This window comes from Lucilia sericata, unplaced genomic scaffold, assembly GCF_015586225.1.
Source record: "Lucilia sericata isolate MDLA Ls3-8-SP2 unplaced genomic scaffold, ASM1558622v1 Contig000149F_arrow, whole genome shotgun sequence".
Taxonomy (NCBI): Eukaryota; Metazoa; Arthropoda; class Insecta; order Diptera; family Calliphoridae; genus Lucilia; species Lucilia sericata.
The window spans coordinates 218,641-235,151 of NW_023994181.1; the positions used below are offsets into that span (position 1 = coordinate 218,641).

Sequence of the window (16,511 nt, forward strand, 5' to 3'; positions counted from 1 at the left end):
AATAGTTTTCTCTTTTAAATGTTTGAAGGGATGTTTCATATTTAAAATGATAACTTGTTTTTGTTGTTGTTGCTGTTGGATATTTATGTATGCGTGTTGTTGTTGTTAATATTATGAAGAGCCGTATGGGTATGAGTACGCATTTAAGTTGGTGGTGGTGTGTTTTTCAATAATAAACCTAAAAACGAAAACACAAAAATATAAACGTAAAGAATTGTTTGAGTGACTTTTTGGTTGGGCTGTTATTATTTGTGAAGTCAGTGTAAGTTTGACGCGCGTGCTGAACGTATCATTATTAAAACACAAGCGAGTAAAACTACAAAACAAGAAAAACAAAACAAAAGACGAAATTTTTATAAGTTAAGAAATTTGAAATTAAAGAAAAAAAAAACGTTTAGCACGAAACGGTTTATAACAAACGTAAACACAAATAAATATTTATATAAAAAAAATTATTAATTATAAATTAAAAAAAACAAGTTAAAACAAACTTAAAAAGAAAATTATTTATAACAAAAGAAAAAAAGCCGTCGGCATAAGAATTTATTTACAAAATTTAACAAAAAAATACAAAACAATTTTATACAAACTGTTAAAACAAAAAACATCTCGGAGAGTGAGATGAGTGTAAATTTTGTAACCCAAAAAAGAAGAAAAAGTGCGTAATACAACAAAATGAAATGAGAGTTTAACTTATAGAGTAGTAATAGGCTCTCCCTCCCTACTTTTTCTACACAAACCCACTATAACAACAACGTCTATAGTTCTATATATTTATACTCAATTATATAGATATTGATAATTATTAATACAGCAGCAACAACAACAACAAAATGTTATGATGAAAACATCAACAATCTGGTGAAAATATATATTTTTTTTTTGAAACCAAACCTAAAAAAGACAAACCCAACAACTATAAAACATCATTCAAACTTCATCATCAAAACACAACATCATATCAAAAAAATCTGCTCCTCTCTCTGTATAAAAAAGGATATTTTTTTTTAACAAATTAATAAGTGTCAACAATCATAAACATAATAATAAATAAACAAAATATATGTCATATATTAAAAATTATGAAAAAATAATGACAGTTAATTAAACAAAAACTAATTTTATTAAAGAAATTATTTAAAGAAAAAAAGAATTTAATTCTTTAACAAAAACACAAACATGTTTTAAGTTTAATAACAAAAAAATAGTTTAAAAATATTTTGAAAACAACAATAGTTAAGGCGTGTGTTTAACAATAAGTTTAATTTACCGCGCTTTAAAAAAAAGCTTTTTAAAGTTTTGAAAAGTTTTTATTTTTGTTGCTTAATTTCGTGTATCTTCTCTAATGAAAAATATTTTATCAACTGTTTTGTGTGAAATGAGAAGTGATTTTAAGGAAACCCATCAAGAAACCATTAATAAAATGATACAATTTGGTACTGTCAAATATGGAATTGTTAAACAATTAAAAGATCGTGCTAAAAGCACTGAAAAAGGTGAGTTTTTTTTTCCAAAAAAAAAAAAAAAAATTTAATAAAATTATTTTTTTTTATGATTCCAACAACAACATTTTAAAACTCGCAATTTGTACTACGTTTTTTTAGAAAACATATCTTCGAGCTTAAACACAAACAATTATTTATAAAATTTTTAAAAAATTCAAAAATTTTGAAAATTTTAAAAAAAATTTTCACTTAAAATTTTTAAATATTTTTTAAAAAGAATTTCCTAATTATTTACCGTTTCTCTTTCAAAATTAAAAAGCTATTCTTTCAAAAGTTTTGTATAAAAAGTTTTTTCTCTTTTATCAATAAAATAGTTAGTTTTAGAAATTTTTTAAAAATATAATATTTTAACAAATTTCTTTAAGATTTTCTGTTTTTAATAGTTTAACATCTAAACTTTTGAATTTATTAAAAATATTAAGATTTTTTTAAAAGAAAATATTTTTAAAAAAAAATTTTATTATTTAATCAAATGAAACAAATGTTTCAAATTCAAACTGTAATTAAAAACTATAATATTAAGCGTAAAATTTCATAGATTATGGTGTTAACTTTTAAATTCTGTAAAAATTTTATGCTTTTATCCATAAACTTAAAAGATATAAAGCTTTTTATACCTGAAAATCATAAAAAAATTCAAAATATTTTTATTATTTTAATAAAATTACTTTTAATTTTGATAAAATTTTAAAAAATTATGATTTTATGTTAAAACTATTTTAATTGCCATTTCATTTCATTATCACCAATTACAAATTCCCTGGAGTGTTTTTTAATGTTAAAAGTTTTGAAATAAAAATTATGATTTGATCATCAAACAGTAACAAATCTCTAGAGTCTTAAACAACATAATTTCATATTTCTTTTGTTAGAATTTTAAACTATTAAAGGAATTTTAAAGAAAATTTGAAAATAATCATAAAATTTTCAAAAACTTAAACTCCCAAAGGTCTTGTAAAGGCAACTTGTTATATCTAACAAAAGTTTTTCAATTTATAGAAATTTTACAGAGATTTGTGTATAGAAAATTTTAAAGAAATTTCAATTTCATTTCAAAGTTTTAAATTTCTAACAAATTTATTAATAAAAATTATGGTTGTTTTAAACAATTAAGTCTAAGTTTAGCCATGACAAAGATTGTCTTAAGTTGTTATTAGCAAACAACTTATTTGTTTGTTTTTAACATATTATGGTTACAATAACTATTAAACTTAAAGTAAAGCTTTTAAAACAAAAGTTAAATTAATTTTCTTGTGGAAAAAATAACTTTTAAATAAATTTTATTAAAAATTAGATTTTCGTTATGATTTAAAGGATCAACTTTCAAAAAATGTTAAACCAGTTTTTTGTTGTTGCTTTAATAACTCCCTATAATTTAATTATACTTTATAAAATCAGCAAAAATGAGACAACTAAAAACTAATTTATTATTTTATATATTTTTAAATAATAATAAAAACAACTCTAAGCTTAAATATTATTTTATTAAACAATTTTTTCTTTGTTTGTATTTCTTTTCTTAATGAAAAAGCCATAAAACATAAATTTTTGTTTTATAAAAATCATAAACAAATCGAAAAAAAAAAACTGAAATAAAATTAAAAAAAAAAACTAAAACAGGTACAACCAGTTTCTGGTGTGGGTCTTAAAGAGTCACCAGCAAAGATTAATATTAATAAAGTTAATTTCAAATAAATCTTATCTTATGAATTAACATTTTAAACAAATTATTTTTGTTTGAAAAAAAATTTTGCTTAAAAGATTTTCTTTTTAAAAAAAGTGTTCTTATTTTTCTGGATAATATTTTAAACTTAATATTTTTTTTGTATAGGTATTACTGCCAAAATTTTTATTTAATATTTCTATAATAAAGAAAGACACTTAAATAAAGAAGACCACCGACCCCCTATGGCTTTAAAATGTTTAATTTATTATTTATGATAAACAATATTTAAATTTAAATTATTAATATGTTAAAATCAACCAAAAGCAAATAGCAAAAAAATATACTTATTATAAATGAAATTTTAAAAATTTTATTAGAATATTTTTGTTAAAAAAACAACCCAGCAAAATGTTTAGTGTAAAACCCAAAATTTAATTGCCACAACTAACTAAACACAACTATTAGTTAAAGCTTGATAAAAGCTTTAACTCAGAAAACAGTTGGTTAGCATTAATTGATAAAAGCTTTAACATATAAACCGGTTTGTTAGCTGTACTAGCTTAGCAGCACAAACGATTTAATTGCACAATAGTTTGCTTTAATTAAAATACTGTTGTAGCAACTAAAACTCAACTAATTTTTCTATATTTTTGTTTAAAAACTCTTATAAACTCCTTAAAATGTCAAAATCTTTAATTTGTATTATTAAACTCCCCCTTCCCCTCCTTTAAGCTTTCAAAAAAAAAATCATGTTAATTTGAAATTTATTATATTATTGCTTAACTTTATTAATAAAATAAATTATATATTTTATTAAGAAAAAAAACTCTAAAATCAAACACACATTGTCGGTATTGTTTTTTGAACGACAAAAACAGTCATCCAAGTGTCAATAAACACATAATCATGATTGAATTATGAAATTAAAACAAGACTACAAGTGATCTTCTCAAAAAAAAACATCATCTGTTGTTTTTTCTTTTTTGTTGTTAATATATATTTTATTTAAACATTAATGCATATTAAATTAATACTTATTTAAACAAATTATGGGAATTTGATAGAGCAAGTCAAAATCTTTCACAAATAATTAATTAATATAAATTTATTTTAGCACAAAATAAAGTATAAACAGAATTTGTTTTTTTTGTCTTAATAAATAAAAGAAATTATTGAGAGTAACAGTTTTTTTTTGTTTGTTAGCTTTTGTTGAGGTTAATTTATGTTATTTTTTTCTCTCACGTTCCAATTTTTTGTTAAAAAAAAGTTACTGGTTTTTGGTCTTTACTTTAAGATTAAGTTGTAAAAGTTGACATTATTTTGGCAGCTTTATTTAATTATGGTTTCAAATATGCTTTTTTAAATTTACTCAAATCAATTGTTATTTCATCTAGAAAGCTTTAAAAGTATTAAAAAATAATTTTTAATAATAATAAAATTTGCCATAAATTAACTTAATTAATAAAATATTTTTAAAAAGGGAGTGTTTTTTTAAAATTATAATTATCAAAATACTTTCTGTTTAAGCGGAAATTTAAACCAAAAAAACAAATAAATTTTTATGATTAATTTTTATAAATTACTGGGAGTTTATTGTTTAAAATTTTGTATATTTACTTTAATTACATTAATAAATTTTATAATAAACCTTTGAAGTTTGTGTAAAGCTATAAAAAATTAACTTGATTTGTTTGAAGTAATCAGTTGTAGCACAAAGTTTTGTACAGTCAACTAAGTTTAAAGCTTTATTTTTACTTCAAATTGCTCTGGTTAGTTAAAGTTTTTAGTTGTTCAAGTTTTTGGTAGACATCTAAATTTAAAGCTTTTTTTTACTTTAAATTTCTCTAGTTAGTTATAAAAAGCTTGTTATGGTTATAGCTTTTAGTTGCTATAACAAATTTTTTGTTGTAGTAACTAATTTCAAAGCTTTTTTGGCTTCTTATTCTTCTACTTAAAATTAAAGCTTTTTTATTGTTCAAGTTTTTAGTTGTTAATATTAAACTTTGTAAAGTTAACTAATCTTAAAGCTTTTCTCTCCAAATTCTCCTGCAAATGATCAAAAAGTTGTATATTTTGCAAGTTTTTAGTTGCCATCTAAGTTTAAAGCTTTATTTTTACTTCAAATTGCTCTGGTTAGTTATAAAAAGCATGTTATGGTTAAAGCTTTTAATTGTTATAATAAATTTTTTGTTGTAGTAACTAATCTCAAAGCTTTTTTCACATTTTATTCTTCTACTTAAAATAAAAGCTTTTTTATTGTTGAAGTTTTTAGTTGTTAATACAAAACTTTGTAAAGTTAATTAATCTTTAAGCTTTTTCTCTAACTCTACTGATAATGATAAAAAAGTGATATATTCTACAAGTTTTCAGTTGACAGATACTGTTTTATATACTTAACTAAACTTAAAGCTTTTTGGCTTAATATTTGTAAAGTTTTGCCTTCAACTACAACGTTTTTTAGTTACACTAACAATTTTTTGTACGGTTAACTTATCTTAAAGCTTTTCTTGCCTCAAAATCTTTGTTTTGTGTTTACAACTAAACTTAAAGCTTTTCTTGCCGAACAAAAAGTTCGGTATTCTAGAAGTTTTTGTTGTCATTATAAAGTTTTGTGGATAAAACTAATCTAAAGCTTTCTTGCTGGATAAATTGAAATAAAACAGTTGCTTAAACAAAATTTTTATAGCATCAGAACTTTACTTGTTTCTCATCTATACTTTCTTAAAGCTTTTAAAAGGCTTTATAATATTTATAATTATTTTTTTAATGAAATTCTGTCTCCTTTTTATTAATTATTTTTTTATAATTTATTATTATTGATTTTTTTTGTTATAATAATCAAATTTTTGTTATTATTTTAACTGCCCTCATTTATGGCTTTTAATTTCCTTAATGGAGCCACAAATATCATATAATATGATATAGATACAAATCCAGTTTATTTGGCATTTTTAAATTAATTTTTTTTTTGATTGAAAAAAAAAATCTATAAAAAAAAATATAGTTTTATAAAGAAATATATACAACATTTAAATCATAATCAAATAGCCCTCATAAGTGGGCATAAATTTATGCAAAATTTTTTAACAAAAATACACATACACCATATATGTAAAATTGTATTAAATAAAAGATAAATTTTTAAGAAAAAAAAAAAAAAAAATAAAAGAAACAAATTAATATTATAAATTAACATAACCAAAATAACCCAATAAATGATTTTTATAAAATTTTTAATACTGTCCAAGAGTTTAGGGACAATTAAGCTTAAGAAAGTGGCATTTATATAGTAAAAAAAGCTTTTTATTTTGTTACAAACAACTAATCATCAAAAGCTTTGAAATAAGCCTTAGTTTTAGTTGTGCCTACTATTATTTGGTTATGGCAACTAAACAACTGTTTATTTAAGTTAATTTTCTTGTTACTTGGGTTGTGTTTTTCTTATAGAAAATTAAAAAAAAAATGATTGACGCTAGAAACTGGTTTTTTTGTTTTATATTTTAAATATATATATATATTTTTGAAATAATTTTAATATTTTCAAACATTAACGGAAGCTGCTTCTTTGTTATTGTTTTTTTATTTTTTTTTTATTTTGTCTTTCATATACTATATTATGAAAATATTATTTATATATAATTTTTATCTTTTTGAAACAACCAAACATTTTTCTTAAGTATATTAGCTTGATTAGCTATTTATAATATTTTTTTTTTTAAATTTTATATATATCTTTTTGTTTAAATTTTGTCTTAGTTTTTTGTTTTAAGTTTATAAATCACGTTTTTTTATTAATTTTTGTGTTTAGCCACATTTTGACAAATGAGTTCACATTTGATTAAGAAAAAAAAACCAGCGTGTTTTTTCTTCTCTTAAGCTTTTAAAATATGTTTTAATGATTTTATCGTTCATATTTTTGTGTGTTTGTTGTTGTAGTTGTAATTAAAAAAATATTATATATTTTAAAAAGAGAAACAGCAAAAAAAATTAATAAATATTTATGTTATGCATTAAAAAAATTAGTTAAAAATTTATGTTTAGAGAAGAAGATTTTTTGTCAATGATAATCCACTTAAATTATGAACTTTACCGAAGAAGAAAATAAATATAAAAAGTAGATTAAATATTTAAGTTGTAGAGATAAACAAAAAACTTGAAATAAATTTTCAATCAAACATAAATTTCTAAAAATCTTAGAACTTTTTGAAAAAATTATTTTAAATTTTGATATATTTTTTATTCTCGGTATTAAGCTAAAGCTCTTGCTTTTGAATGTTGCTTTCTAGGCATAATTGTTATAAAGCTTTTAAGCTTAATATAAACTAACGCTTTACACTCTTCTGCTTAAAAGGTCTTTGACTTTTAGTAACAGTCTTTTTATGTTATTTCTTTTACATAAAATTAAAAACTAATTTTCAATCATAAATTTCTAAAGATCATATAACTTTTTGTTAAAAAAAGCTTTAATTTATGAAATTTTTGTATATAATTTTAAATATTTCTTCTTCTCTTATTCTAACTAAAAGAAAAACTTGTTTTATTGTATGTTTCATTTAGTTAAGGGCTTAAAAAGCTTTTTTGCTTAAGTGTCCTTTTGTGCAAGCTTTTTAACTTAAAATCTTTGTATTAAGCTAAAGCTTTTGCTCTTGAATGTTGCTTTCTAGTCATAATTCAAACAATAGTTTCTTAAAGCTTTTAAGCTTAATATAAACTAAAGCTTTACACTTTGGGGGCTTTTTAACTTAAAATCTTTGTCTGTATTAAGCTAAAGCTCTTGAATATTGCTTTCTTGGCATAATTCAAATAACAGTAATTCAAATAACAGTTTTCTAAAGCTTTTAAGCTTAATATAAACTAAAGCTTTACACTTTGGGAGCTTTTTAACTTTAAATCTTTCTCCGTATTAAGCTAAAGCTTTTTCTATTGAATGTTGTTTTCTAGGCATAATACAATAAGCAGTTTCCTAAAGCTTTAAAGCTTAATATAAACTAAAGCTTTACAATTTTGGGACTTTTTAACTTAAAATCTTTCTCGGTATTAAGCTAAAGCTCTTGCTCTTGAATTTAAAGCATTCTAGGCATAATTCAAATAATATTGTTATAAAGCTTTTAAGCTTAATATAAATTAAAGCTTTACACGCGCAAGCTTAAAAGTTGTTTGACTTCTAGTAACATAATTAAAGTATTTTAATGATATTTTTTTACATAAAATTACAAAAATTAATTAAGACTTTTAGTTATAAAATGTTAACCTAACGAAATAAATAATATTAAGCAATTTTTTATATGGTTTTAATTTTGTAATACTTTGTCTTTATCTGTATATTTTTTATAGAAATTGAAAATTAATACAATTTCAATTGTTTTTTAAATTAAATTATTCATAGACCGATTGGCCTATAGGTTCAAATATATTATAAAAACAATAAACCTTTACTATATCGTATATTTTAGTATTTTTTTTTTTTTGCTGCTAAAGTTGTGGGGTTGTTTGCATTTTTGTATGATAACCCCAATAAAATGTATTTCTGTTTTTTTTTTGAAATATATAAATAAAAAATTCAAAAAAATATATGTAAAAAAATACTTTGTGAACACATGGTGTATAAATATTTGATAAAATGTACGAGCTATACAGAATAAAACCAAAATAACAAAATTTATGCAAATTAAAGAAGCAACAACAAAAAATAAATATATAAAATTCATCAAATTTATTTCAAGTGATATGAAAATTTCATAAACCCTAAAACGAAAATTGGTTGAAAAATCAAATTTATGCAAAAAAAAAAAAAACACTGAAATTGACATTAAAATGTATAAAATGGAAATTTCGTAATGAAACAGAATAACACTCGACATGTAATACATATACAGTTAGATGGACAATGTTAGTGTAATACTTTAGGCTTTAGTTTTAAATAAAAAGTTAATTTTTTTTTTTTCAATATCTTAACAACAAGGTTACAACGTTTCAACACATATATATTTTCTTTTTTTTAACTTTATTTAGTTTTCTTTAAAGTATCATGACTCAATTGCTATTTAGCCATCAGTAAAAGTGCGAAAAATCTACAAATTTTTCTATTAACAAAAGCAAAAATCTTACGTTTTTTCATTTCTAAAAAACTAATTGTTACATTAAGCGTCAATATATAAAAACAATACAGAAATACTCATGATAGTAGCAAACATATACAAACATGCTACATGTGGCAGCCAGCAATGCAACATGTGTGTATAGAAATGCAGGCAACAAAACCAAACCAAAAAAGCCTCAAACGATTAAGTCATATGCCAATAGTCTAAAACAAAAACAACAATAACACAGAGAGACGAGAGTAAAAGAAGAAGAAGAAGTAGTAGTAGTAGAAAAAAAACCCAACCAAGATGAAAAGCCAACAAAAAAGCAATGTTTTCCTCCAACTAGGCGAGTAGTAAAGATTGTTTTTATAAGATTACAAAACCAAAGCAAAGAAAGCAGGTTGTTTTTGCTTTGGATGTGGAATGTTAAAACACTTGCTCTGCGTTACAATGATACCTAGTACAACTTGCCTGCACGGCTAACAGTGTAAAACACACAGGTGTAAAACGGCACAGAAACCAGCAAACAGGGAAACTGGGAAGCAAAACTTCTTATAGGGACAAGTTTATTAACGAGCTGCAACCTAGGCTAAGGCTCCACACAAGGAGCTAAACTATTGCCACAAGTAAGAATGTTTTCCAGTAATAATTGCATTAAAATAACACAAAAAGGCAAAATTTTGTTTAAGACTTACAGAATAGATGAAAAATTAGTATGAATTGTGTGAAAAATGTTGTTGTTGTTGTTGCTGTTTAATAATAATTTAAAAAAATAGAAAAAACAAGTTATTGACATGCAAAATCATGAGAAAAATTTGTTTATTTTTACTACACGAACAACAATAATTAACTCTACTCTTTTTCTATTTCTTTTCATTTTTGCAACGTTTTTTTTTTCTCTTATAGATTCAGCCAGTGATCATGAGGAGAATGGTACATGTTCACCTTTGGCAGCCACAACCGCCAATGAAGATAGTGATTGCGATAGAGCAGAATTAACTCATATGGCCACTAGTAATGAACATGTTAATAAAATTAACACAGCAACACCCGCCGATAAACAACAACAGCAAGAGACTACTGCAGCAGCAGGCTCAATAACAGGAGAAGAAGATCTTAATCATAATAATAACATAGTAATGCCGTTGGAAGAACAACAGCAGCAGCAGGAGTTAAAGATACAATCTCCCTCGACAACAACAGAAGAATTAAATTCGGCTTTAACCCCCTCTAAAACATATCCAAAAGATCAAGAATTTCCCTCGCCCACACCACCCGATCTCAACGAGAGTCAAGAACCCTTAAGAAAAGCTCAAGAGGCCAGCGAAGAAGCTAAAGAAAGCGAAACATCTACACCGCAAGAGGAAGAAAAGGAAAACATGTGCTTAACCACGGGTAAATTGGAAAATCCTGCCAACAAGGATGATAGCACAGAACAAGAGCAAAATAAAGTGGCTCCAGCACAAGAAATGGAAGAAGCTGCTGCCTCACTTAGTACAGAGAAAGCTGTAAACAAAGATGTTGAAATGGAGGTAGCCGAATCCACTTCACCCTCAATGCCTGCCGCTTTAGCCCAACAATTTGGTGCTGCTCCTGTTAATATTGAAGCCATTAAGAATATGCAATTGGCCATAGCCCAAGTGGCTGCCAAAACTATTGCCAATGGTGCTTCAGGGCAAGATAATGAGGCTGCTATGAAACAATTGGCATTCCTGCAACAGACTCTATTCAATCTGCAGCAACAGCAACTATTCCAAATTCAACTCATACAACAGTTGCAGTCGCAACTGGCCATGAATCAACCCAAAACGGGAGAGGAAACCAATGAAATGGATGAAGAGGAAGAAGAAGAGGGTGAGAATGGTGAGGAGGACACCTATGAGGAGGAAGAGCGTATAGCTCAAATGGAATTGAGACAAAAAGCTGAAGCCCGCATGGCTGAAGACAAGGCTAGACAGCATTTAATAAATGCTGGTGTTCCTTTAGATTCACTTAAAAGAAAACGTGATAGCGAAAACCCTGAAGACATGGATGTTTCTGCCTCACGACGCATTAGTGTTGACAAAAGCTCAGAATATGCTTTGGATAAACTTAAGGATATGGAAAACAGGCCCTTGCCTTTTGGCTCAAATTTAGCCTCCTCCATTATAACTCATCACGATGATATGCCAGAACCCAACTCCTTGGACTTGCTGCAGAAAAGAGCTCAAGAGGTATTGGATTCAGCTTCTCAGGGTATTTTAGCCAACAACATGGCTGATGAATTTGCTTTCAAAGAGAAAAATGGCAAGGCCGGCAATGAACCTTTCTTTAAGCACAGATGTCGCTATTGTGGCAAAGTCTTTGGTTCAGATTCTGCCTTACAGATTCACATAAGATCTCATACGGGCGAACGTCCCTTCAAGTGCAATGTTTGCGGCAGCAGATTTACCACCAAAGGAAATTTGAAAGTGCACTTCCAAAGACATGCCCACAAATTCCCTCATGTACCTATGAATGCCACCCCTATACCAGAGCATTTGGATAAATTCCATCCTCCTCTGTTGGATCAAATGTCACCGGATAGTTCACCCAGCCATACACCTGCCGCCATGCCACAACAAATGCCCAGTCAAATGCCAGCCATGAATTTCCCAGGAGCTTCTAACAATTTTCCAGGATTGGCTAATCTCTACAGACCGCCCATGGACATATTGAAGTCATTGTCAGCTTCATCCGGTGCCGCTGGATTCAGCAATCCTTTCTTCCCTCAGGTTCCTGGTAATTTGGGTGAAGCAGCTGTACAAGCTCAAGCAGCAGCCCAAGCTGTTTTGAATAAAAATCAGGAAATTCCCACGGATTTGAGTAAAACCTCAGAGCCCAGTTCTCCTGTCAACACACAAATAAAGTCAGAGATCTGCGAGGAAAAGGAGGAAGAGGAACCAGAACAAATGGCCACCAAACCAGACACCATAGTAGAAGCACCCAAAACATCAACTCCTACTCCCTTGGATATTAAGATCAAAGAAGAGAAAGATGATTGTGAAATAGTACAAGATGATATGGAAGAAGATAGAGTACACAGTCCCCTACCAGCACCAGCCACAGTCAGTCCCGCCATTTCTACACACTCACCTTCGTTAATGAGTTCCCTACCCCAAGTACCTAATAGCCCGCCTGTACCCACCTCAAAACCACCCACCACACAACAATTACCGCCGGTAGTACAACCCATACAACCACCTGCCATTTTACATCCACAACCTTCACCGGGTTCTCAACATCATTTGGATCATCTGCCCACACCAGGACAGCTGCCACCATCTATGCATCATCGTGATGACTTCTTTGCCGAACGTTTCCCCCTGAACTTTACCAAAACATTGTCACCCGAAAGACACTCACCCATAAGATCGCCAGCACACATACCACGTGCTCCCTTCTTTAATCCTATGAAACCTCATGATATGGCTTTATTGCCTCGACCCCATAGCAATGACAATTCCTGGGAGAATTTCATAGAGATTTCGAATTCTTCGGAGACCATGAAGTTGAAGGAATTGATGAAGAATAAGAAAATCACCGATCCCAATCAATGTGTGGTGTGTGATCGCGTTTTATCCTGCAAAAGTGCTCTACAAATGCACTACCGCACCCATACCGGCGAGAGACCTTTCAAGTGTCGCATTTGCGGTCGTGCTTTCACCACTAAAGGTAATTTGAAAACTCACATGGCTGTGCATAAAATAAGACCGCCCATGCGTAATTTCCATCAGTGTCCAGTGTGTCATAAGAAATACTCCAACGCTTTAGTGTTGCAACAACACATACGCCTGCATACCGGAGAACCCACTGATTTGACACCCGAACAAATACAAGCAGCTGAAATACGAGATCCTCCACCATCTATGATGCCAGGTGCTTTTATGAATCCTTTTGCTGCCGCCGCTTTCCACTTTGGCATGCCTGGCGGTCCAGGCATGCATCCTGGCATGCACGGTATGCATAATGGCTTGGGTTCGGAATCTTCTCAGGGTGACTATGATGACCAAATGGATTGTGGAGATGACTTTGACGATGATATGTCCTCTGATCATATGTCCAATAGTAATGATTTGGAACCGGGTAGTGAGAGACCAAAGTCAACTGATGATTTTAAGGGTTTGCTGTTCGAGCAGAAGCTAAGAATAGATCCTACTGGAGTGGTTAATACAAACCCCAGACCTCAGTCGGCCACCTCTAATCCAAATTCAGTAAGTTCACCTCCCACCAGCCCAACAACTGCAGCAAAACCTTTGAGTTCTACACGCGCTACTTCACCAGCCAGATCAGCTTCCGAAATGTCACAAGGAGCTTTAGATTTGACACCACGTGCTGGACCCTCCTCGGCCAATAGCAGCATTAGCGCCCGCTCACCACTACCTAGTAATGCCGGCAAACGTTCACCTTCTCCCGTTAGCAAATCTCCAAAACTACCACAAATCAGCCCCTCAGCCGTCATGCCACCAACTTCTGCTGTCGATTGTCTACCACCCGGCCTGCATCACCACTTGCAGCAACAACATCAACAACTAATGCAACAGCAAGCAGCCTTGGCTGCCGCTCAACATCACCAGCAAATGCAACATAATGCCGTCGTAGCCATGCATCAAGAACAACTAAGACGCGAAGCAGTTGCACATGCGCAACTCTCACCGAATGCCCCACCATCGATGTCACAGCAGCCACCAACGGGACAAGCTTCAGCCACCAGCTCACCGCAAATGCCCCATCCACAAGCGGGAAATCCATTGGTAGCAGCTGCCAGACCACCATTTGGCATGTTTCCAAATCTCCCGCTGTTTCCACCGGCTTCCACGCAAAACATGTGCACCGCAATGAATTCAATAGCACAGTCTGTTATGCCGGCGGCACCATTTAATCCTTTAGCTCTATCGGGTGAGTTGTGAGTGAAAATTTTTACATACATAGAATTCAATGAAATCAAGCTTCTTGTTGTTATTTATTTCATTTTTTTGGGTGCATGGTTTTTATTTTTTTCAACTTTTATTGCTTTTTATTTTACTTTTCATTTTTTCTGGCTTTAAGTTTTGTTGCTTAACTTTTTGTTTAATAAAATAACTAATGTTTTCTTTGTTTTTATTATAATCTTTTTAGGAGTCAGAGGCAGCACTACTTGCGGCATTTGTTTCAAAACATTCCCCTGCCATTCGGCTTTGGAGATTCATTATAGAAGTCATACTAAAGAGAGACCATTTAAATGTAATATATGTGATCGTGGTTTTACAACAAAGGTGAGTTTTGTCATTAAAGCTTTTTTCAAGTTTAAGCAATTATGTTTTTTTTTAAATTAAGTTCTTTATTTTGGGAACTTAAAAGGTGAAAGTTTTCAGCCTATTAATAATTTGTTTTTGTTTATTTCTTTATCTTCCTTTTTAGGGTAACTTAAAACAACACATGCTTACCCATAAAATTCGTGATATGGAACAGGAAACTTTCCGAAATAGAGCTGTCAAGTATGTAAGTGTTCCAAATTAAACCATTATCATCATTTTCATAGCTTTCTTTAGCTTTTTAACATTTCTTTTTATACTTTATTTTTTTAACGTTTTTTTTAAAGTTTGAAAAAGCTTTTTTAAAAGTTGGGAAAAGCTTTTTCAAAAGTTTGAAAAAACTTTTTCAAAAGTTTGGAAAAGCTTATTTAAAAGTTTGGAAAAGCTTTTTTAAAAGTTTGGAAAAGACTTTTCAAAAATTTAGAAAAGCTTTTTCAAAAATTTGGAAAAGCTTTTACCTCTTGTCTGCTTTGAATAAACTTTTATTAAGCTTTCAAGTTTAGTATAGTTTAAGCAAAAGCTTTTCTTAAGCTTTAGATTTTAAGAAAGCTTTTTCTATGTTTGCTTTTCCTCATTATCATTTCCTTATATTTCTTTATATTTGTATGACTTTACTTATGATATATTTTTCTCTTTTCTTGTCTCTTTTTAGATGAGTGGTGGCAAAGAAGATTGAAATTATTTTCACCACACATTCTCTGCTTTAGAGTTCCCAAACATATCCTCCCCTTACCCCACCCCCTAGTTACCAAAGCTGTAAAGGGTAAAATAAAACTTTTCATCAAAGTCAAATCTGTAAAACAAGATTTAACAAAAAAATTTATATAAAATATTAAAAAACAAACATAAATATTGTTTAAAACAAGGAGAGTAATGAAAACCCTTGCAAAGCTCTCTCTCTCTGACTCCCCCTCTCCGCGTATACACCAACAAACAAATACACTTTTACTTAAAACACTCGCGTATAAATGATCTCACTGATACAAAGCAGATAACGATGATAAAAAAGAATAACAACAAAACAGACTCTCTTTCGTTGTGTGTGATGATGATGATGACGACAACAGCAACAACGATGATGATGAGATGATGACTTTTGTTTCTTTTTGTGATTTTAAAGAAAATATGATTGTAACAACAAAAACAAAACATATAAATACACAGGGTTTGCTGGGTAGTGGGTTGGTTGACTGCTGCGTTATTGTAATGACGTTGTGTCTTGCTGCTAATAGTAAGTCGTCTGTCTGTCAGACTGTAGTTTATGTTTTGCTCACATACTAGTTGTACAAAACACTAACACTACAAAGTACTAACACAGCTAAAAGTCTACCTACACCTTTAATGAAGATGAATGTTTTAAATATTAAATGATGTATAAATGTATAAATAATAAATAAAAAAAAAACAACAACTTTAAACAAAACATTTATAAGATGAATGAATAAAGAAAAGAAATCATAAAAAAATTAAATATTTCAAACAGAATGAAGCAAAAATATAAAAAAACACATAATGAAAATGATTGAAAACATTTAAACAAATCGTTTTTTTTTTAACCATAAAAAATTATAATTTGTTAACAAAAAATTAAAAGAATTCATTATTATTATTATATTTTTATGGTTGAAACAATCATCATCAGCAACAACAACAACAACATGAAACTAATTTTATTGAAACAAATCCAAAGATTTTTTTTTAGAAAAAACAACAAATTTTCCCAAAAGAAAAAGCTAAATATTTTTCGTTAAAATCAATAAACACCGAAAAAACTTCAAAGAACCTAAAGAAAACAAAATAAATATTAACGAAAAATTTACGGCTTTAAACAAATATTAAAGAAAGAGACTGATTTCGTTTCATTAAAATATTATTTACTTAAAAAAAAATAATAATAAAAATATAAAAAAAACAAAAAAAGATAAAAAAATACAAACACAAATCA

At 28.5% G+C, this 16,511-nt stretch overlaps 1 protein-coding gene across 4 annotated transcripts; it reads left to right on the plus strand.

The window, feature by feature from the left end:
* Positions 1-257: 257 nt before the first annotated feature.
* Positions 258-16,098, plus strand: LOC119601203 (homeotic protein spalt-major). 4 transcript variants are annotated; one of them, XR_005231197.1, is made up of 5 exons: positions 258-1,496; positions 10,161-14,178; positions 14,391-14,527; positions 14,673-14,749; positions 15,219-16,098. XR_005231197.1 is itself a non-coding variant. In XM_037951987.1 (5 exons), exons 1-5 carry the CDS (start codon positions 1,346-1,348, stop codon positions 15,220-15,222), a joined length of 4,380 nt encoding a protein of 1,459 aa, XP_037807915.1. In that variant the 5' UTR covers positions 258-1,345; the 3' UTR covers positions 15,223-16,095. The 4 variants fall into 4 exon arrangements, 2 of the variants coding, with proteins under 2 accessions (XP_037807915.1, XP_037807913.1); XR_005231196.1 differs by having other exon boundaries at positions 14,673-14,753; positions 15,219-16,097; XM_037951987.1 differs by having other exon boundaries at positions 10,161-14,171; positions 15,219-16,095.
* The last annotated feature ends 413 nt before the right edge of the window (positions 16,099-16,511 follow it).